Below are 22,362 nucleotides of genomic sequence, written 5' to 3' on the forward strand. Positions count from 1 at the left end.
TTTCTTAAAAAATCTTTATTTTTGATGATTCTAAAGCAACTGATACTTGATGTCCTAAAATAACAAAACGTTGCCATAAACATGCACACACACCAAAAACAAGCATCTGTTCTATGGTGGTTGCTCTCCTGGTGAAGCTGAAGATCACTTCTCACTTCTTGTGGCCAAAAATCAAGTTCCTACACACTTCAGACTCCATATCCCAACAGCCCTCGTTGAGAACAATGTCTCCCAGAATGCCTAGCTGACCATCATGCGAGGGGCAATACTCATGGACATGAGCTCCTGGAACAGCAGCTTACAGGCGTATGGCATCCGTACCAGCGAAATCTACACCCACACCCACACAATGGAAATTAGACATTCCTGCTTGAACAATGACAAGAAAAATAATATTTGAAAAAGCGTGTAGTACACTTGACCAAACCTGTGTGTGTGTGTGTGACATACCTGTGTCTTGTTGCGGCAGCCTCGGCACTCGTAGGTGTGTGTGCGTGTGTTTGCGATGGCCATGAGGCCGCACAGGTTGCAGACGTGCACCTGGTACGGGTCCGACGCCTCGAACAGACGCTCGCGCAAGAACTGGGCTGCCCCGTGAGCAATCTGACAATCTCGCTCCATCTCCCCGAAACGCAGACCTCCGTCACTGAAACACACACACACACACACACACAGACCCAGCAGACGTCACATACAGAGATAAAATCACACGTAATACACACAATTTTAACAACCAAACACCCCCCTCCAAACACACACACAAACAGCAGCAGTGCATCAAACATACACACAAACACTCATCCTGGACTCTCTTTCCAGTATCTGTATGGGGCCATGGGAGTGGATCGAAAACACACACACACACACACACACACACACACTCACCGTGACCTGCCCTCCATGGGCTGTCTGTTGAGGATCTGCACAGGTCCGCGGGCACGAGAGTGGATCTTGTCGTCCACCATGTGTTTGAGACGCTGGTAGTATGTCGGCCCGATGAATATCTGAGAGGTCAACTTCCTGCCAGTGAAGCCGTTATACAACACCTACACACACACACACACACACACACAGCAGTGAAGTTGTTATACAACACCTACACAGGTGTGAGCACACACAGCAGATAAGTATCAAACACAACATCGTAGGACTACGCTCCATGCTTCTTACGCAACAGGTAAGTGTTTGTGTGTCTGAGGTGATACACTGTACACTAACAACAGGTCTGTGTGTCTGTATTTGTGTATGCGTGTGCGTGTGTGTGTGTGTGTGTTTATACCTCGTTGCCTCTCAGGTGATAGCCGTATTCTGAGAGCAGGTTGGAGACCTTCTGCACGTTCACCGCGTCATTAAATGGAGTGGCATCGCCGATCTCTCCCTTATTGGCAGACACCTGCAGAGAGCAGACACCATGGCAACACTCAGGGGCATCATCCAATCAGAATCTCATCTTTAGAACTTAGACATTCCTTAGAATGCACTGAGCAACTTATTAGAATGCACTAAAAATAGAAACCGGGCGTCCGACAAAAGTTCTCTCAAAACGTCCCGTCGCGTTGCATTTCGCTGCTTGCATCGCTTGCAGTCAGGACACTCTAATTGAAAACAATGTAATTAAACGGATTTAATCACTTATGTTCGCTCGCATCACGTCCTGTTAGGACGTGGTGTTAGAATGCACTGACTGACTCATTTGCATCATCCATTCATCTGTTCACTTATTTTCTCAATTAAACAATTAAGTGTTTGGTCTTCAAAATGGTGAAAAAAAATGTTGACCAGTGTTTCCCAAAAGCCAAGGTGACCAATCGTCCTCAAATTGCTTGTTTTGCCCACACAGCAGAGATATTCGGTTTATTTTCAGAGCAGTAAGCAAACCAGAAAATATCGAGTCTAAGGCCACGTCCTCGTCACGCGACACCAACGGGTATATTTTTTCTTCCCGCTTTCACACCTTTAACGACACCGTCAGAAAAATAACTCGCGTCCACACAGAGGTGAAAGCAGCTAAAGGTGCTGTAGTACAGGCCAGGCAATGGCGCCATGACGGTGCAGAGGCTTCATATTAATTTGCGTAGAAGACAACACGTAACAAAAGCAGTCGCGTGAAATAAGGAGACTACAGAAAATTCAGTTTTCAATTCAACTGTTAAACTAATAAAGCTCATTTTCAAGGTATGTGACTGCTATATATATGGAAATGCTTTTACGTTTTGCATTAGGTCTGGTATAAAGCATGTTACACTGGAGAAAACATTAACATGCGTCAGTCATAGGTTGTAGTAAGCTAATGATTAACTAAGTTAAAGCGATGGTTCGGAGTAATTTCACCCTAGGGTCATTTGCACCATGACCCCGAGCCAAACACCCTCCCAGAACCTGTTTTTCCTTGGTCGAACCCTGGGCGAGTAGCGCTGTCAGAAACTAATGACTTTCTGCAGGCGCTTATGTAACCTATAGAGTATCTCGTAAATTACCCCACTAATAATACCCTGAATGGTACGAAACTTCTACAGTTGTACAACTATGTTCTTTACTCATAAAACGAGGCATTGAAAAGTTTGTAAGTACACCAGGAGTTTATTTAAATAACACTTGCCTGATGGATTATACTCTCTGCTACTATCTACCGCTGCGTCGGCGTTACTTCCGTGATTTGGGAAAAGCCTGTAAAAGTCCTGGCAGGAAGCATTCATAAGGATGTAGATCCAGGAATGCACTAATATTTTGTTCCTAGTACCAGTTTGCAACAATTATTAGTTAACACTAAGTTGTAAACACTTCGGAAAAAAAATATTAAAAACTGGATATACCAAAAAACTTTGATGTAATCGCTTCCTGCCAGGACTTTTAAGCTGTGTGCTAAACAGTGTGCTTCTAACTTAGCCACAAAAGGCTGTGTGCACATAAATCATGACAGGGAAAAGAAAAACATTTTAATATGATAAACAAATGGTTTGGTTTGTTCTGACAAGCAGCGTGTCAGGTCGAGTGCGGTGGCTGAATTGAGGGGTGAGGCTGTCGTCATAAAAATGCCGGCTACGCTGTCCAGACGGCAAAAGTTAACCGGCGGTGTAAAAAAAAAAAAAAAAAAAAAAAAACTTTAGAACCCGGTTTCAAAAAAGATCGGTTACAGTCTCCTAAAATGCTGGGGTCGTGTGGACGCAAGGCCTAACTGATAAAAATCACCGTTGTGTGGACGGGCTCTAAGAAGTTAGAATCATAAAATGTTGAGTTGTTTCCCTAAAAAATTACTCAAACTAATTAATTGATTAGCAAATAGTTGCCAATTGATGTAATAGTTGGCAACTTATCCATTAATATTGTTGCAGCCCTGTTATACAATAAGGACGAGTAGTGAGAGCCTCAGATGCACACAGTTCTCCAGTAAGGACTCCAGGCTTGTGCAAAATTCCAGAATTTAATTGAAACTGGCTCTAAAATTCCAATTCAATTCTTGAAGTTCACTTGCATTTCAATTGAGGTAGCAAGCAGGAAGCAGAATTGCAATTCGAATTGTGCACAACCCTGATACACACACACACACACACACACACACACACTTACCTTGCCCTGCAGGCACTCGATAAGATGGCCGACTGTCATTCTTGAGGGGATGGCGTGAGGATTGATGATGATGTCAGGGGTGATGCCCTCACACGTAAACGGCATATCCTAAACACACACACACAAACACCAAGCACATACACACACACAAATAGGTTACATATCTTGCATTCTTTCCTTATTAGGTACCCCTTCCTCTAGTCAATTCTATATCAGTGCACGAGCAGAGAGAAAGTCCAGAAGGTTTGAGTGATGATCCTTCAGTCTCAGACGCTCCACACAAATTTATTTGCCATTGTGATTTTTTATTTGCTGTTGTGATTTTGTGTTTTCTGCTTGCTGTGTGATTTTTTATTTGCTGTTGTGTTTTTTGGTTTTCTGCTTGCTGTGTGATTTTTTATTTGTAGTTGTGTTTGGCACTTCAGGGCCACTGTAGTCCTCAGAGTCTCAGATATTCCACACACCCAGATAGACACACACACACACACACACACACACACTCTCTTCTCAGAGTTTGGCTGGTCCATAAAGTCAGTAGAGAAGTAGGGAAATTTGATGAAATCCTGGCTGTGAGTGTGTTTTCTAAAGCATTTAAAAAGGTCACACACACACACACACACACACACACACACACACACACACACACACACACACACACACTTCCTACTCAAAGCCAGCAGTGTTTAGACTGAAGAGCTGAAGGTTCACACACACTCACTGAGATCAGCTGCAAACACACACACACTTCCAGTTCAAGGCCAGGAGTGTTTAGACTTTTAGGTTCACACAGAGATTCACAAACAGCTGTAGTTGCAGATGCAAATGTGCGCGCGCACACACACACACACACACACACACACACGACTGACCTCTTGTCTGTACTGGATCCCACAGGTTCCCTTCTGTCCATGTCGACTGGCAAACTTATCTCCAATCTGAGGGATTCTCACAGAGCGCACCTGTGAGAGAGTGAGAGATAGAGAGTGAGAGAGTGAGAGAGAGAGAGGAAGAGAGAGGAAGAGAGAGAGAGATGGAGAGGGAGAGAGAGAAAGAGTGATGGAGAGAGGGAGAGAGTGATGGAGAAAGGGAGAGAGATGGGGAGAGAGAGGGAGGGAGATGGGGAGAGAGAGTGAGAGGGAGAGAGAGGGAGAGAGAGGGAAAGAGAGATGTTTGTGAGAGATGTTTCTGAGAACACTGATCTGGGCCCAGATCCAATTGCATCTCCATATACATATCCAACGCATGTCCAGATCATATCCGGACTGATTTTTGATAGTCTGAACATTACATAAAGACATGAAATGCCATTTTTGCCAATCTGATTTTAACAAATTTGCAGGTGGTTTGAAATACGATTCCAATCTGAAATCTACAGTACAGCTGCCTCTCCGTCTGAACAATCTGGCCCCTCTGAAATCACACACACACACTCACACAGACACACACACACTCACACTCACACAGACACACTCACACACACCTCAGGTCTCCAGTCTCTCAGCAGATAGACAGCTTGTACAAGCATGCCAGATATGATCTCATTTAAAGCAAGGCAAGCCTCAGAGGCATGCACACACTCACACACACAGACACACACAGCCAGATGGGACTTGTTTTATATCTCATACTCCTGGACAGTAATTTTTCTACAGATCTGGACATGGCATGTTTTATATCTAGCCCAATGCTATGTCTCGTTAATCTGTCAATAACACACCCACACGCATACCTTTAACTGAATGATCTCAGAATCAATCACGCCCTACATTTAGCAAACAATGACACACACACACACACAAGCTCACACTTTACAAGTCGCATGCACGCTTTGCTCGGTTGGTATCCATTACGAGATGGAATATCAGGGACATTATTAGCAAACAGACACTAGAAACCAGAAACTTCTAGAACTTCAGACAGTGAAGCTGTTCTTGTTGAAACCTGTCCCCAAAATTAAAATTTCTTGCACTCAACTAGACATGGTAAATGAGGGGGTGGAATTGCCACCATTCTCTCAAACAAATACAGTTGCACTAGAGTCAATTTTGGCGATTTCGCTTCCTTCGAGTATATCGCCCTCACTCTGAAGGACAGGGTTCCTACTCTAAGTGAAATGTAAAATTTCATGACTTTTCCCTGACAAAAAACCTGAATTTCGATGACCTACTTTATAATGAAGGGTACAATGTACAGACCAAAGATATCAGAACAGTCGCATAGCGTTCAAGAATCTTTTACTTTTTTTCAGGGCGGGAGATGAATAAATGGGTATTGAATGAACAAAGTTGGGCTAACCACAACTACTCAAGCAAGCAATGAAGCTAATAACCAGATATACACCAATTCTGAATGGAGATATATTTGTGTTAATGGATTTAGGCAAGTCAATTTTAAACTGCTACAACAAAATTCCCTGATATTCCATGAGTTTGCTTCCAAAAGGATAAAATTCCCTGACTTTCCATGTCTGGAATAGACTTTCCAAAATTCCATGATATTCCAGATATTCCAGAAATTCCATGACCTGTGGGAACCCTGGATGGCTGACCCAGCTGTACTCCTGTGTGTGTGTGTGTGTGTGTGTGTGTGAGACCCAGCTGTACTCCTGTCACTCATCATCACTAGTTACGTTTGGATAATTGTAAATGGCGACTTCATTGCACACACTCACCCTGATCTTGCAGAACTTGTACCCCTCCTGGTTGAGGGTGACCATGACCTGGTCCACGATGCCAGTCTCGCTGGTGCGCAGGAACGTGCTGCAGTCCCGCTTGACGTAGCGGCGGTTGGTGCTCTCCATCTCCTCGTCCACCTCCGGCAGAGTGACCGTCTTCCCGATGATCACGTCCTCGCCGGACACACGCACGCCCGGCGCGATCAGGCCATCGTCGTCCAGCTTGTCATAGATGGCGTGACGCATGCCTGATAAACAGCCCAGGTCAATAGGTCAAATTACAGGACAGGCACACACACACACACACACACACACACACAGCAACAGAACCCAGCCGAAATCAGAGAACATCATGAAACACACATACAAACACACACACACACAGTGTGGGGAACTCACCCTGGCAAGTTTCTCTGTTGGGTTTCTCAAAGATCTCCTCCTGATCAAAGCCCTTCTTAGACTCCTGCTCCTTATAGGACCGGTAGAACACAGACCTGACACACACACACACACACAGCAGATTTACACACACGATCACAACACAGAGCAAGTAAACCACCACAAGCACAGGCACACACGTGCGTGCACACACACTGATGTTACACACACAGGCACACACGTGCGTGCACACACACTGATGTTACACACACAGGCACACACATGCGTGCACACACACTGATGTTACCGGAAGAATCCTCGGTCCACAGCGGAGCGATTCATGATGACCGAGTCCTCCTGGTTGTACCCCGTGTAGGAAGCGATGGCCACGATGGAGTTAATGCCTGAACACACACACACACACACACACACATTAAAAACATGGCCGTTGCTAGACATGAATGATGAGGCTATGCCCACACAGTACAGTGGGAATACAAATGCCGTGCTGCTGACTGATGACTGGCGCCATCTAGTGGCCCACACCTCAGTTTCATTGTGTGTGTGTGTGTGTGTGTGTGTGTGTGTGTGTGTGTGTATATGTATGTGTGTGTGTGTGTGTGTGTATATGACTATGTGTGTGAGTGCGTGAGTTCATGTGCATGTGTGTGTGTGTGTCCTACCTGCGGCAGTTCTCTGAAGTGCAGGTACTCCATGGAGTGTGTGTGTGTGTGTGTGTGTGTGTGTCCTACCTGCGGGCAGTTCTCTAAAGCGCAGGTACTCCATGGAGTGTGTGTGTGTCCTACCTGCAGGCAGTTCTCTGAAGCGCAGGTACTCCATGGAGAGTGTGTGTGTGTGTGTGTGTGTGTGTCCTACCTGCGGGCAGTTCTCTGAAACGCAGGTACTCCATGGAGCGTGTGGTGACCAGGGGCTTCTGGGGGTAGTAGAGCACGTGGGCCAGAGTGTCCATGCGCACGTGGAAGTTGGTGATGTACACACCCATGGCCTGCTTCCCCATAGCAGACTGGTACGTGTTCCTGGGGGACTGAATACACACACACACACACACCTGTTTTGCATGTGTTTTACCTGGTGGGGATGATGTGTGTGTGTGTGTGTAAGAGAGAGAGTAGTTGCCTATGTGTGTGTGTTACCTGGTTGTGATCAGGGAAGGGGATGATGTGTGTGTGTGTGTGTGTGTGTGTGAGAGAGTAGTTGACTGTGTGTGTGTGTGTGTGTGTGTTACCTGGTTGTGATCAGGGAAGGGGATGATGGAGGCACACACTCCCAGGATCATGGAGGGGTGGATCTCACAGTGTGTGTATGTGGAGCAGTAGGCCACACCCTTCTCCTGGAGGTCATCTGGGGTCATGGCCAACATCACAGTCTCCTCCTCCAGAGTGTCAATATACTCCACCACGCCACTCGCAACCAGGTCCTGCCAGCTACACACACACACACACACGCACAAGATTTCAGGATTGGGTTTACACCATAAATACGTTGGAGTTGGTAGTGCACACCTGTAGTTGTTGTATAGTATAAGTATATATACTTTTTTGATCCCGTGAGGGAAATTTGGTCTCTGTATTTAACCCAATCGGTGAATTGTGTGTGTGTGTGCATGTGTATGTGTATGTGTATGTGTACGTGTGCGTGTGTGTGTGTGTGTGTGTGTGTGTGTGTGTGTGTGTGTGTGTACCTGTAGTTGTTGTACTCTCTCTCCTTGAGCTGGTGTGTGTGTGTGCGTGCGTGCGTGCGTGCATGTACCTGTAGTTGTTGTACTCTCTCTCCTTGAGCTGGTCGATGTGGCGTCTCTTGAGTAGAAGCTTCTGTTTCTCCACGATCAGCAGAGGGCGACAGATCCTCCCCGCGTCAGTGTAGATCCTGATCTCCCGCTCACGAATGTCTCGGATCATGGACACCTGGACCACGCACGCACACACGCGCACACACGCACAGAACAGGAGGTAGGGGTTGTTGAGTGAGTGCTAGTGTTTTATTGTATTCTGAATGCATGCTGCTGTCTGCACACTCACACTGCCTTGAATGGGTTGTAGTGAGTATGCTGATGGCAGTGTGTGTGTGTGTGTGTGTGTGTGTGTGTGTGTGGGTGTGGGTGTGGGTGTGGGTGTGGGTGTGGGTGTGGGTGTGGGTGTGGGTGTACTAGGGATGGTGTTTGGGGCTATGGTAATGGTACAGGATTTCAAAATCCAAAAACAAAATTCTAAAAACAAACTGTGCCAAGACCCAAAGTATTTCGTTTCACTTTCACTAACTTTGAGAAACAGCCCAGTCATAGGGCACAGTTCAACAATGAGAGGTTGGTGTGATTTCCCCCAACAAGTGGACTGTCCCTGATGCAATGAACACGGCTGCATATGAAACATGCTAGAAGCTTCCACTCGAACAGTAGCAAAGCAATGCCTACAGACTATATTCCATTAGTGTAGCAAAGCAATGCCTACAGAGTACAGACTATATTCCATTAGTGTAGCAAAGCAATGCCTACAGAGTACAGACTATATTCCATTAGTGTAGCAAAGCAATGCCTACAGACTATATTCCATTAGTGTAGCAAAGCAATGCCTACAGACTATATTCCATTTGTTTGGAATGTTGCGTTAGATCAAACTCTAGGGGGCGAGAATGAACAGTGTACCCTGGCCTCCCTAATGCACACGTACTGCTGTGTGTGTGTGTGGGTGTGTGTGTGTGTGTGTGTGTGTGCTTGCTGACCTCTGACACGATGATGTCCATCTGGCGACGGAGTTTGCGGAGTGTGTTCATCAGCTGTTCCGGGTCCTTGTGTATTCCCACCCAGCAGCCGTTCACAAAGATCTTAGTGGCACTACACACACACAATATTTCATTATGAGCCACTTGTGTATGTCATAGTTATGCATTTCCATCTCTTCCTGTACATGTGTGTGTATCTCCAGGTTCTGTGTGTGTGTGTGTGTGTGTGTGTGTGTGTGTGTGTGCTCACTCTGCGATGGCGGCAGGGGAGATTTCCTCCAGGTTCTCCATGCTCCACTCCTCCAAAAACTCCAGGATGGGGGACGGTTGGGAACCCACAGAGATGTAGGCCATCAGGGCCAGGTTCTTCACTAGCCCCACAGCATGACCCTGCAGACACACACACACACACACATTGAGAAAAAAGGAAAACTTGTGTGTGTGTGTGTGTATGTGGGATGTACTACTGTGGAGAATATATTAAGGCGATGGGATTAAGGACTGAACATAACGAGTCATTCTTTTATAATCATATTAATTGTGTTATTCTTTCACAATCATATTAATCGTGTTATTCTTTTATAATCATATTAATCACTTTATTCTTTTATGATCGTATTAATCACATTATTCTTTTATAATCATATTAATCACATTATTCTTTTATAATCATATTAATATATTAATATTAATATTTCACTCAGTCACTGGTGCTGCTACGCTCTACAATCTTTGGCTTCTTTAATCAAAGATCATTGATTACTAACTTGGTGATGCTTTAATTCCCTTTTACATACAGCTACATATTTCACATACTGCTACATATTTTATATATTGCTACATATTTTACATTGCTACATATTTTACATACTGCAACATATTTCACATACTGCTACATATTTTACATTGCTACATATTTCACATACTGCTACATATTTTACATTGCTACATATTTTACATATTGCTACATATTTTATATATCGAGTTTGACTCATCGACTGAGCCGTCCGGGAGTTTTAACTTGCTAACTAAAACGTCAAAACTGTGTTGCCGTTATGACTGCAGCAGTAGGAGACAGTACTAGGAGGTGTCTGTGGCAGCTTGATGATAAGTAAGGGTGCCTGAAAGGGTCAAAATAGGAGTAGGAGGCAGTACTAGGAGCAGAGCAGGTTGAAATGGAGCACTTCTGCTGTAGCATTTACTGTTTCCGTTTTCACACAGATCACAGTGCTGTCGGTATGAAAAACAAAAACAATTGGTTTTACCGCTCCAGGTGCTACAGCGCTACACTCTGGGACATGAACATGCGGGCTCATGAACATGCCCCCAGAGTGTAGCGCTGTAGCTGCTCATGACCATGCCCCCAGAGTGTAGTGCTGTAGCTGCTCATGAACATGCCCCCAGAGTGTAGCGCTGTAGCTGCCCCATGAACATGCCCCCAGAGTGTAGCGCTGTAGCTCATGAACATGCCCCCAGAGTGTAGCACTGTAGCTGCCTGGAAGCTCCAATTTGACAACCTAGCAGCTCGATTATTTCTCGCCTTTTTTCGTACCGACTTGAGAACCAGAGATCTGTGTAAAAAAAAAATCACCGGATTTCTCCTTTACGGCAAACTCTTCTGCTGTAGGAGTTATCATTTCAGTTTAACTACACTTCTGAACAAGACATTGTGTTGTCTCAGGCTCGCTGCACATCTTTTAGAATTTGAGAGAATTGTTTGTTAATATGGATGTAGCTCGGAAATGCAAAATACTACAATTTTAATCTTGAGATAAAACGTGATATATCACGATTAAATATCAATTGCTTGACAGCCCTAGAATATACTGTATATTGTGAGTTGAGTGTGTGTGTGCATGTGTACCTTTGGAGTATGTATGTGTGTATTGTGTGTGTGTGTGTCGGAGTGTGTACCTCCGGAGTCTCGGCTGGACACACCATGCCCCACAGTGTGTTGTGCAGCTGTCGGGGTTTGGCCAGTTTTCCGTCTCTGCCGATGGGGGAGTTCACACGCCTCAGGTGAGACAAGGTCGACGCAAAGGTCAAGCGATTCAACACCTAAATCACACACACACAAAATCACATTTGCACAAACACAAACAAACATACAAATACTCAGAAATGAGAAAACATACAAATACTCAGAAATGAGAATTTACACAAAGACACAGGTCCACTGGCTGTTCATGCAAAAACCTCTATGTGTTTGTCTGTGCGTGTGGGTTTGTGCGTGCGTGTGCGTGCGTGTGTGCACCTGAGACACCCCTGCCCTGGCCTGATGGGCCTTCTTGACGTCGCCCCATGTGTGTATGCATGTGTCTGTGCGTGTGTCTGTGCGTGTGGGTGTCTGTGTACCTGAGACACCCCTGCCCTGGCCTGATGGGCCTTCTTGTGTGTGTGTGTGTGTGTGTGTGTGTGTGTGTGTGTGTGTACCTGAGACACCCCTGCCCTGGCCTGATGGGCCTTCTTGACGTCGCCCCAGTTGCCGGTGGCGAGGGAGTACTTGAGGCCGTCGGAGATGATGCGCGTCTTGATGGCCAGCTCCAGATTGAAGTCTTTCCCGCGGTCGATGTACTTCTGTGCGTAGATGCGGATCTCTTTCAGCAGGTTCTTAAACATTCTGAAGGAGAGGGAGAGGGAGCCATGGCACACACTCATAAAGTTAAAGTTAAAGTCGAAGGTAAAGTTATATACTGACTGCTTTTATCCAAACTGACACAGACTTGCAACGGCTTGCACTTGGACAACCGATTGTCAGGCGGTAATTTTACTGCTGCAAAGATCATGATCATAGAGGGCATACGTTATGATATGCCCCCTATGATCATGATCATAACATATCTTATGATATGTAGTGGCTGGTAGAGTTGTGGGTAATGTGTTACATTTGGGGTTTTTGTTGCTATAATTGTTGTTGTTGTTGATGTTATAAGCGATGTGGTTGTCTTGATAAAGTGCTATATAAATGCACATTGTTGTTGATGTTGATAGCGATGTGGGTGTGTTGATAAAGTGCTATATAAATGCACGTTGTTGTTGATGTTGATAGCGATGTGGGTGTGTTGATAAAGTGCTATATAAATGCACGTTGTTGTTGATAGCGATGTGGGAGTGTTGATAAAGTGCTATATAAATGCACATTGTTGTTGATAGCGATGTGGGAGTGTTGATAAAGTGCAGTGTTTCCCACAGAATTGAATTCTATTTGTGGTGGAAGGTGACGGGGGGAGTCACAATTTTGAACAAATATGCGCAATATGGTTATGATGATAATGTATTTAATCACGATTTAGCCAGTCATCTTCTATGCCAACAACAATCCTTGCAGGATTTTTAATGTTTTCTTTAAACATGCATGCAGGTTTGTTGAGGGACAGAGACACAAGGAGAGGCTGTGCAAAGGTGCACATAGCTCTACAATGAAAGGATTTCATCCCATTTAAGTAGTACAACATAGAAAATCATTGTGTGGTGGTCAGTGTTGATATTGTGGTGGGCCGCCACAAATAAGTCAATGTATGGGAAACACTGAAGTGCTATATAAATGCATGTTGTTGTTGATGTTGATAGCGATGTGGGTGTGTTGATAAAGTGCTACATAAATGCACGTTGTTGCTGTTATTGTTGTTGTTCTCACCCTCGGAAGAGGAATGCCAGCAGAGGTCCAGCCAAGTCCAGTCTCTTGTTGCCATAGTGATCTCTGTCATCAAGCTCACGTCTACCCAAAGCAGCCAACAGCAGTCTATGGACCATGTACCTACACACACACACACAAATGGTGAGTGATGTGTGCAACATCAGTCACAATAAATAATTGACTCTGTGTGTGTGTGTGTGTGTGTGTGTGTGTGTGTGGGGGGGTGGGGGGGCCTACCCCAGGAAGTAGGCCTTCTTGGTCTCACAGAAGTCGCTGACCCCCACATGCGGCAGCACCTCCTTCTGCAGCACCTCCTTGGCGTACTTGATCCTCCGCTCCTTGGTGACGCCGGGCTTGGCACCACGCGACCCAATGAAGTTCAGCGCCACGTTCTGCTCCTGGATCACAAACGCCTCGTCCAGGGACGGCTTGACCTGAAGGAAGGAGGGAGGGACAGACACACACACACATAAACCAGAGTCATGAAAGTCTGTTCAATCAGTAACAAAGAGACACACCGATAAAGACTGACTGTCTGTGACTCCAACTCATCTCACACAGCAAAGCCAGGCTGACGGGGGTCAGAGGTGACGAGATCAAAGGTCACTCACCATCTCCATCATCTCGGGGTCGTCAAAGTCGTAGATGATGTGCTCCAGGATGTCTCTGTCGGACACAAAGCCCAGCGCACGGAACACTATGATGATGGGCACTTCCTGCCGGATGTACGGCAGAGTGGACACGATACGCTGACCAATCGCACTTTTCTTCACACCCTACACACACACGCATAAAGCCAGATTTGAATGAACATGACAGCATGTGTGTGTGTGTGTGTATACTGTATGTGTGTGTGTATGTGTGAGAGTGTGTGTGTGTGTGTGTGTGTGTGTGTGTGTGTGTTACCTGTCCACCACGGGCCATCATGCTGACCAATATGGTGCTGGTGGGACGAGGAGTATATACTGTATGTGTGTGTGTGTGTGTGTGTGCGCGCGCGCGTATGTGTGTGCGTGTGTTACCTGTCCACCACGGGCCATCATGCTGACCCATATGGTGCTGGTGGGACGAGAGGAGTTCTCCAGACAGGACCTGCACTCTGCTGTGTAGGCGTACTTGGAGTCCTTCTTAGCAAACACGTACACCGTGTTAGTGGCCATCTTCTCCTGGGCTATCAGCACCTACACACACACACACACACACAGATATAAACGTTACACCAACATCACATGAGTTATACCAGGGATGGGCAACTTTGATGCTGTGGCCAGATGTGACTGTGCACCTCCACTACTACCTATACTGTATATATAGGCTACAGGATGTCTGTAATCGGTGCGATTTGATTAGATTTAATACGAGACGCTCTGTTGATGTGTGTTAGCGCATCAGGCTAGACGCTCTGTTGATGTGTGTTAGTGCATCAGGCTAGACGCTCTGTTGATGTGTTTTAGCGCATCAGGCTAGACGCTCTGTTGATGTGTTAGCGCATCAGGCTAGACGCTCTGTTGATGTGTGTTAGCGCATCAGGCTAGACGCTCTGTTGATGTGTGTTAGCGCATCAGGGCTGGTCTTATGATTTTGGAAGTAACATAATTTGTGACGTTACGTCTTCCGTAGCTTTAGACCGATTTCATGATGTGATTTGCCGTCATTTTAAAATCGGGCCATCGAACCAATGAATCTTTACACCCCTACCAGTTACCCATCCCCGAGTTGTTCCTTCTGCCAGACGGTCAGTGTGTTTTGGGATTCTGAGATGGTCAGTGTGTTTCGGGGTTCCAAGTGTTTTTTTGTGGTCACCTTCTCGGAGCCGTTGATGATAAAGTAGCCGCCGGGGTCCAGAGGGCACTCGTTCAGCTCACACAGGTCACGGTCGGTCAGGCCGCTCAGCAGGCAGTAGGTGGAGCGGAGCATGATGGGAATCTTCCCGATGAACGTCTTCTGGTGCTGAGTCTGCAGCTGCTCCTCACCCTCCTTAATGATGGTCTTAGTGATGTCCACATAGAGAGGGGCCGAATACCTACACACACACACACACACAGAGAGCAAGGTAAAACCCTCCTTAATGATGGTCTTAGTGATGTCCACATAGAGAGGGGCCGAATACCTACACACACACACACACAGAGCAAGGTAAAACCCTCCTTAATGATGGTCTTAGTGATGTCCACATAGAGAGGGGCCGAATACCTACACACACACACACACACACACACACAGAGCAAGGTAAAACCCTCCTTAATTATGGTCTTAGTGATGTCCACATAGAGAGGGGCCGAATACCTACACTAACACACACACACAGAGCATGGTAAAACCCTCTTTAATGATGGTCTTAGTGATGTCCCTGAATCTGTGTACTTTTGTGTCTATAAATCCACATGTATATGAGGTGTGTGTGTGTGTCTGATGTGAGTGTAATGTGATTGTGTATGTAATGTGATTGTGTATATAATGTGTAATTAGTGTATGTAATGTGTGTGTGTGTGTATTTGAGAGAGTGTGTGTGTATCTGTGTTTCCCCTACGTGAGGTTGCGGAGTCGGGCCTCGTTGGGCATCATAGGCGAGGGTGCTCCATCTCTCTCCCAGTGAGTGGGCTTGGACAGGTAGATCTGCTCGAACTTCAACAGGTACCTTGGCTGCGCACACACACACACACGCGAAAAAGACAATCATACATAATCATGCAATTATTATGATGCAAGTTCCATATCTTCATTTTGTTGTATATTATATATGAATGGTTCCTCCATCTCGCTGCATGAATGTGTGTGTGTATGAATGTGTATGTGTGTGTGTATGAATGTGTATGTGTGTGTGTCTCACCGGCTCCTCTATCTCCCCTGAGGTGTGTTGGGCCTCAGCCTGCAGGTCTATGGGCGGTGCGTCCTCTACGATCCTCTGCACCGACATCTGGATGAACTCATCAAAGGAGTCCAGCTGCTGACGCACCAGTCCCTTCTCATCAAAGTACGAGCTGCAGGGAGAGACACACACACACACACACACACACACACACACACACACACACACACACACACACACACACACACACACACATTACAGGGGGCAACAAATGAACGCACGCACGCACACACAATCACAATCACAACACATCACAGGGGGCACAGAATGCACGCACGCACACAGACACATATCACAGGGGGCACAGAACGTGCGCACACACACACACACACACACACAAACACATCACAAGGGGCACAGGGAGCACACACACACACACAAGTCACTTTCTGCACATGCAAACACACCATTCCTGTTCATAAACCACCGCCACAAAGGCTGGCTGATTTCAGAAGCACACACAGAGCTTCCTGCCCTCCCTCCTCACCTGATGACGATCCAGCAGGCTTCCTGCCACAGATCCGGGGTGATCTCATCTTCATCCTCATCGTACTGGATATCTGTAGGGTCAGGCATGAATCAGAGGGTGGGGTGTTCTATGTGTGCATTTCTAACATTGCAAATTAATCACATAACGCCATCAAGAATAGACAATATCAAAATATCTACAGGGTAACATGCCCCATAAACCTGAAGAAGGTAAGGTAATTCATCCGAGATAAACAACAGCTAGCAAAGTGTTCTTTGGGAATCATGATTGAAAACGAACTCCAATGCCAAAGTGTCAAGTCCTTAACAAATTATTAAGTCCTTTAGGAAGACAGCTAAAGTTCTCTAATGCTTGCTAAATTGCTAGCCAACGCTAGCAGAGCAATAAAGTGTAGGTAGTGCAAGTAAGTTACCGCCAAATAATGTTCAAATTTTTGATTATAGCCGCAACTACGTACTGTTTCCACATACATATCAGGGACTACTTATCGCAACACGGAGAAGTATTATTATCCGGCTGCGTAGTACAGATCCCGCCACGCTAGCCAACCTAGCTATAGCTACCGGTAGAGGTATTTAGCTCTGTGAACAGAGAGAAGGCTAATGTTACTCGTGTTCTTTGTAAAACTTGGAGTATGATAAAAACAGAATTCCTGAATACGATCCGTCAAACATACCTTCATCTTGATCATACATGATTGTTGTTTGTTGGCCTGCTAACTACCAAGAGCCAGAATAACTTGAAGAAAAAGTCTGTTGCACTCTGTAGCCTTTTATTTCCAGACGTTTTCCTTCCAAAACTAAACACAGGAAAATGGCGATTGCATTAGACGTCACATCCTTTAGACCGGAGCGCACCTCGTTGATATTAATTTATGATGACGCAAAGGAATCTTCAAAAATGTATTTAATATTGTGTTATGTTTTGGGTGGTATTTTGTGTTATTTTTAGGTTTAAATTACTAAATTCTTAAGGATATTTCATGGCATCAAAAAGTCTTCTTTGTCAACTTCCTCTGATGTCATCAACTCTCGCCGACTCACATGTGGTATGTTTTCTAGGCGAACCGGGATCTACTGTCTGTGAGCGGACCATGGTTAACCTTGTCATGTAACTTAAACATACACGGACATATAGTAAATATGTATAAATTGTTACAGTTGTCTTTATGGCAGATGAGAAGTTTACGACGCTTCTGTATGGTGAGACGGTCTTTTTCTGGTAGAGTCAAATGGAGCGCATCGCTTTCCCCTAGTTTGCAGCCGCAGCAGTACGTCTCAACTTCAGCAGCCACGTCTCTGCAATGGACAGCACTCTGTCTCAGGTCTGAAAAGAATGGGATCTCTAACTCCAGATGCTACCCAACTGGTCGAGGGGAAAAGGCTATAACGGCAGAACCGGACAACGAAGGAACCGTCCGGTTGGCCTTTGTGGATCCAGACAGAGAGGAAGAGTTTGTTTTCCTCGAGCAAGACGAGTCCGAAGACCTCGGAGACTCGCTCCCAAATCATCTGCGCATCACGGACACCATGATAACCAAAGATAAAGCGCCAGTAAAGTCGGACTCTGATTCCCCTCGCGGGGCCCTTGAGCAGCAAGCGCGTGCCCTCGCTGGGTTGAAAGTCAAAGCGGACGAGTCGCTCATCGAGTTTCACGACGTCGGGTTTCTGGTGGAGGAGATCTCGAAGTCTCGGCAGAAGAGACGCAAGGAGCAGAAGGTCTACGGCTCGCCAGACCCAGACCAGCCGGCCAGCGACACGCCTTGCTCTGGCTGCGGAGCCCTCATGCACTGTGCTGACCCCGACATCCCCGGCTACATAGCCAGCGAGAAATACGCGCGTCTGGTGGATGAAGGTGCGCTCTCTAAAGCGACATGCCAGCGTTGTTACCTGCTCACGAACCACCAGAAAGCGCTGAACGTCACCATGTCCAAGGAGGAGTACCGGGACATCGTGCGCACGATAAAACCACAGAAAGCTCTGGTTCTCCTGATCGTGGACCTCCTGGACCTCCCCGACTCCATAGTCCCGGACCTACCGGAGCTCGTGGGACGCAACAAACACATATTGATCCTGGGGAACAAAGTGGATCTCCTCCCGGGTGATTCGCAGAACTACTTATCGCGGATCAAGAAGCGGCTGGTGCAGTATTGCGCAGAGGCGGGGGTCCCTGCTGGAGACGCGACAGACATTCACCTGATCAGCGCCAAGACCGGCTATGGCATCGAGAAGCTCGTGTCCAGACTTCAGCTGCTGTGGCGCTACAAGGGGGACGTGTACCTCGTGGGCACCGCCAACGCCGGGAAGTCCACGCTCTTCAACACGCTCCTGGAGTCCGACTACTGCAAGTCTCGCGCTTCTGAAGCCATTCGCAAGGCTACTATTTCCCCCTGGCCTGGTAAGGGTCCACACACTTCTCTCTGTGTGTGTGTGTGTGTGTGTGTGTGTGTGTGTGTGTGTGTGTTTTAACCAAACTGCTCATTCAGCTGACATTTCATTCTCTGACTGTGTGCGTGCGTGCGTGTGTGTGTGTTCCACAGGCACTACTCTGAACCTGCTGAAGTTCCCCATCATTAACCCGACTGCGCACCGCGTGGAGCGTCGTCAGGAGCGCCTGCGTGTGGCGTCTGTGCAGACCCTGGACGAGCTGCAGCCGGAGGAACAGCACAGGCTCCACAAGCTCAGCAGACACGCCTACCTCGTGGGTAAGGAGACGGAAAGTGTGTGTGTGAGAGACAGAGAGACACAGACTATGTGTGTGGCTGTCTGACAACAGTAGCTCAGCAGACACACACCTGTGTGTGTGTGTATAAATATGGGCACATAGAGCTAAAGATGAAGTGGATTTGTGTCTGTGACATCAATGGATAGAGCATTCCTCTATGCTCAGCTCGGTGTGTGTGTATTCGGCCCCTCTCTACGTGGACATCACTAAAACCATCATTAAGGAGGGTTTTACCTTGCTGTGTGTGTGTAGGACGTGTGGGAAGGACATTCCGCGTGGAACCACGTAAGCAGAAGGAGTTGACCTTTGACCCAGACCAGGAGAGCTATGGGCCGGAGGTAGAGGAGGAGGAGGGCGGCCGAGCCAATCAGAAGGCTGCAACTGTGGAGCTGAGCTACAATGAGATCAAAGACGCCCACTGGTTCTATGATACTCCCGGCATCATGAAGGACAAAGACGTGAGTGTGTGTGTTTGTGAGTGTGCCTGTGTTTTCTGAGAGTTTATTTAATGGCTGTTGTAGCTCATTGTTACTGTCCTAGTGTGTGTTATTGGTACTGATGTTGGGGTTCGCGATAGATCCTGAGTGTGCTGTCGGAGCGGGAAGTGAAGCAGGTGGTCCCGACCGAGGCCATTACACCGCGCACCTTCATCCTGCCCCCTGCCACCTGCCTCTTCCTCGGGGGTCTGGCGCGCATCGACTACCTGGAGGTGAGCACTGACCCCTCATCTCTCACCTCTGACCTTTGGCCTTTAGAGATGCAGTGGGCATCACTGCCAGGTGCTCCCTGCCCCTCAGCGCAGGTGAAGTGAGACTAGACTCGTACATTTGTCTTCCTGTGTACAGGTGAACTGAGACTAGACTCGTACATTTGTCTTCCTGTGTACAGGTGAACTGAGACTAGACTCGTACATTTGTCTTCCTGTGTACAGGTGAACTGAGACTAGCATCGTACATGTTGTCTTCCTGTGTACAGGTGAAGTGAGACTAGCCTCGTACATGTCATCTTCCTGTGTACAGGTGAAGTGAGACTAGCCTCGTACATGTCGTCTTCCTGTGTACAGGTGAAGTGAGACTAGCCTCGTGTTGGACACACACACACACACACACAGACACACACACTCTCAGCTCTGTCATTTACACTGTGTGCGTGTTGCAGTGTTTCCCCTAGAAATTTTTCCAGCAGCGGTGCTGTTGATCGTAGGAAGCCCCCCCCCAAAAAAAAGAGAACATTTTGAAAAAATTACTCCTTAAATGGTGACTTCTGGTGGATTTTGTGAAAGAAATGGACAGATTGAGTTACAAATTATGACATAACCATCAACACAAGCATTTACAAAGCATGATTATTGCAGTACTTGAACAGGATTATTCATGTTTTTCTTTCACCTTTTTCATTTACATTATTAGTAATTAGCCACTGTACAACTGTACACTGTAGGCCACTGTACAAACTATTACTATTTAGAATATACAGTGCTGTGCACAAGTTAAGACATTTATTTATATAATAACATTTATTATTTACGATACATGATACATTAAAAAAATAATGATTGATGTCCTTTTTTTTTTTTTTTAATTAAGGCATTAAGACAAAAGGCAAAATATGTTTTTTATTCCTCCCTTTAGTCAATTTCAGCAGGGGTGTCTTAACTTTTGCACAGCACTGTATAAACTATATAGACTTCTCTTTCATGCCATTACAATACAGTGTAATGACATGAAAGAGAAGTCTATATAGTTTATACTGTGCAAGTCGTATTGAGTGCCTGTCACTTTAATGCCGTGACGACCCGTGAGGCTTGCTTGATTCTCACGGTTTTAAGCTAACTTAGTAGCGTTGTTGTGCATTGTGCATAAGAATATGTGAATGAAATTAATTATGTTTCCCATGTCATTTGGTAAAATAAATGCTCAAAAACTCGAAGAAAATCTATCTTGGATTATAGCAGATAAGTGTCTTGTATCATATCTATAATTTTGGTGAGCTCTACAGGAATTAGAAAACTATCTCAGATGTAAATGATTGCGTAATGCGTATCCTATTACTCAAATTCAATTAAACCCACCATTAGGCTAGCTAGACCTTATTTGTACAGCCTTGGTATGTTAGCAACACAGGGCTTGAAAGCATTGCCTGTATCACAAACAAAACGAAACAATGCGTGAAATTTATCTGGGAATAGGCTACTGAAGGTAGGGTCGAGCTATCTCGCTGGCGTGTTTAATTTGGTTCCTTGGTTAACATAATGTATTCTACGTTTTTTTGCACAAAATTGCCTCTGCTAATAAACTTAAACATAAACACAAACAAGTGTGATCTCCTGTGGAATCCCTGACTGCGCCTTCATTCAAAGTTAGCCTACTATTATTTGTTGACATGAAACCTGAACGAACGGCAGCTGTTCCTGAGGTTCACTTGTGTCTATTTTTTTTTTTAATTAGGCAACTTTTTTTGCAGTGGCGCTTGAATTCCAGGAGCGGCGCTGCGCCGCTGATGAATACATTGTAGGGGAAACATTGTGTTGATTTTTTTGTTACATGAGATAAGTGTGTGTGTGTAGGGGACTCACTCGTGCTGGTTCTCAGTACTGGCGTCTTCCAGAATTCCTGTTCATGTGACCACTCTGGAGAAAGCAGATGGCATCTACCAGAAGCACGCTGGCAGAGAGCTACTCAAGGTGGGTGTGTGTGTGTGTGTGTGTGTGTGTGTGTGTGTGTGGGATTTGGAATACACCCTCTTTCATGTTGAAATGCATGTGAGCGTTTTTATGTTGTGTTGTGTTTTTTAATTGAAGTGTGTATGTGTGTGTATGTGTGTGTGTGTCATTTGTAATGCAGGTCCCTATAGGAGGTGAAGAGCGTATGAGGGAGTTCCCGCCTCTTGTTCCCCAGGACTTTGAGCTGATTGGTGAAGGTCCTGACACCGCTGTCTGTGACATCAAGCTGTCATCAGCAGGTACACCAATCAGTGTGCAGCAGCTATAAACCCGCCTCATACTCAAATGCCTACACTCTTATAGACCTGACCCTGATTCCTGAATCAGTGATTCATTCAGCTCCTGTGAGATCACACAAGAACCAAATGAGTCATAGATTCAGGAATCAAATGGGACAAATTTTTGTCCCGGACATTAATGGGAATGGGACATTAGAATTTCAGGAATCATATGAATCTCAGACTACAGATTCAGGGGTCACGAGTCAGGGAATCATGTTCCTGCTGTTTATGTGGAGCTGGCCTCTCTTCCCTCACTCTAACTCTGTGTGATTGGTTGTTGT

At 46.0% G+C, this 22,362-nt stretch overlaps 3 protein-coding genes across 5 annotated transcripts in view; 1 reads left to right on the top strand and 2 right to left on the bottom strand.

Moving 5' to 3' along the window:
- polr2b (RNA polymerase II subunit B) lies at positions 1-17,178 on the bottom strand. Its single transcript, XM_042060906.1, has 25 exons — positions 17,031-17,178; positions 16,352-16,424; positions 15,826-15,976; positions 15,526-15,638; positions 14,799-15,018; positions 14,018-14,176; positions 13,607-13,771; positions 13,233-13,429; positions 12,996-13,115; positions 11,792-11,978; positions 11,273-11,416; positions 9,609-9,748; positions 9,359-9,470; positions 8,390-8,544; positions 7,866-8,064; positions 7,496-7,664; positions 6,927-7,023; positions 6,641-6,735; positions 6,239-6,489; positions 4,437-4,526; positions 3,568-3,675; positions 1,280-1,393; positions 886-1,046; positions 451-646; positions 1-330 (listed from the first exon to the last, which is right to left on the bottom strand). Exons 1-25 carry the CDS (start codon positions 17,047-17,049, stop codon positions 241-243), a joined length of 3,525 nt encoding a protein of 1,174 aa, XP_041916840.1. The 5' UTR covers positions 17,050-17,178; the 3' UTR covers positions 1-240.
- Positions 7,672-22,362, bottom strand: part of rest (RE1-silencing transcription factor) — a 26,642-nt gene continuing 11,951 nt past the window's right edge. Inside the window, exon 7 of the transcript XR_006022046.1 lies at positions 7,672-7,688. The gene's annotated coding sequence lies outside the window, so the exon portion shown is untranslated. The remainder of the gene's footprint in view (positions 7,689-22,362) is intronic.
- Positions 17,372-22,362, top strand: part of noa1 (nitric oxide associated 1) — a 23,346-nt gene continuing 18,355 nt past the window's right edge. For all 3 annotated transcript variants that reach the window (XR_006022052.1, XR_006022051.1, XM_042060913.1), the window contains exons 1-6: positions 17,372-18,751; positions 18,894-19,058; positions 19,331-19,536; positions 19,656-19,787; positions 21,645-21,761; positions 21,922-22,039. Coding sequence is in view for 1 of the 3 variants with exons in the window: in XM_042060913.1 (XP_041916847.1) it covers positions 17,497-18,751; positions 18,894-19,058; positions 19,331-19,536; positions 19,656-19,787; positions 21,645-21,761; positions 21,922-22,039 (1,993 nt within the window). In the remaining 2 variants the exon portion in view is untranslated. The remainder of the gene's footprint in view (positions 18,752-18,893; positions 19,059-19,330; positions 19,537-19,655; positions 19,788-21,644; positions 21,762-21,921; positions 22,040-22,362) is intronic.

This window comes from Alosa sapidissima, chromosome 14, assembly GCF_018492685.1.
Source record: "Alosa sapidissima isolate fAloSap1 chromosome 14, fAloSap1.pri, whole genome shotgun sequence".
NCBI lineage: Eukaryota > Metazoa > Chordata > Actinopteri > Clupeiformes > Clupeidae > Alosa > Alosa sapidissima.

Excerpts from the sequence above, each read along its gene's own strand:
- polr2b (XM_042060906.1), bottom strand. Across the intron at positions 14,177-14,798 it reads TCATCAACGGCTCCGAGAAG|GTGCTGATAGCCCAGGAGAA; the intron begins GTGACCACAAAA and ends GTGTGTGTGTAG. Across the intron at positions 6,490-6,640 it reads CAACAGAGAAACTTGCCAGG|GCATGCGTCACGCCATCTAT; the intron begins GTGAGTTCCCCA and ends GCTGTTTATCAG.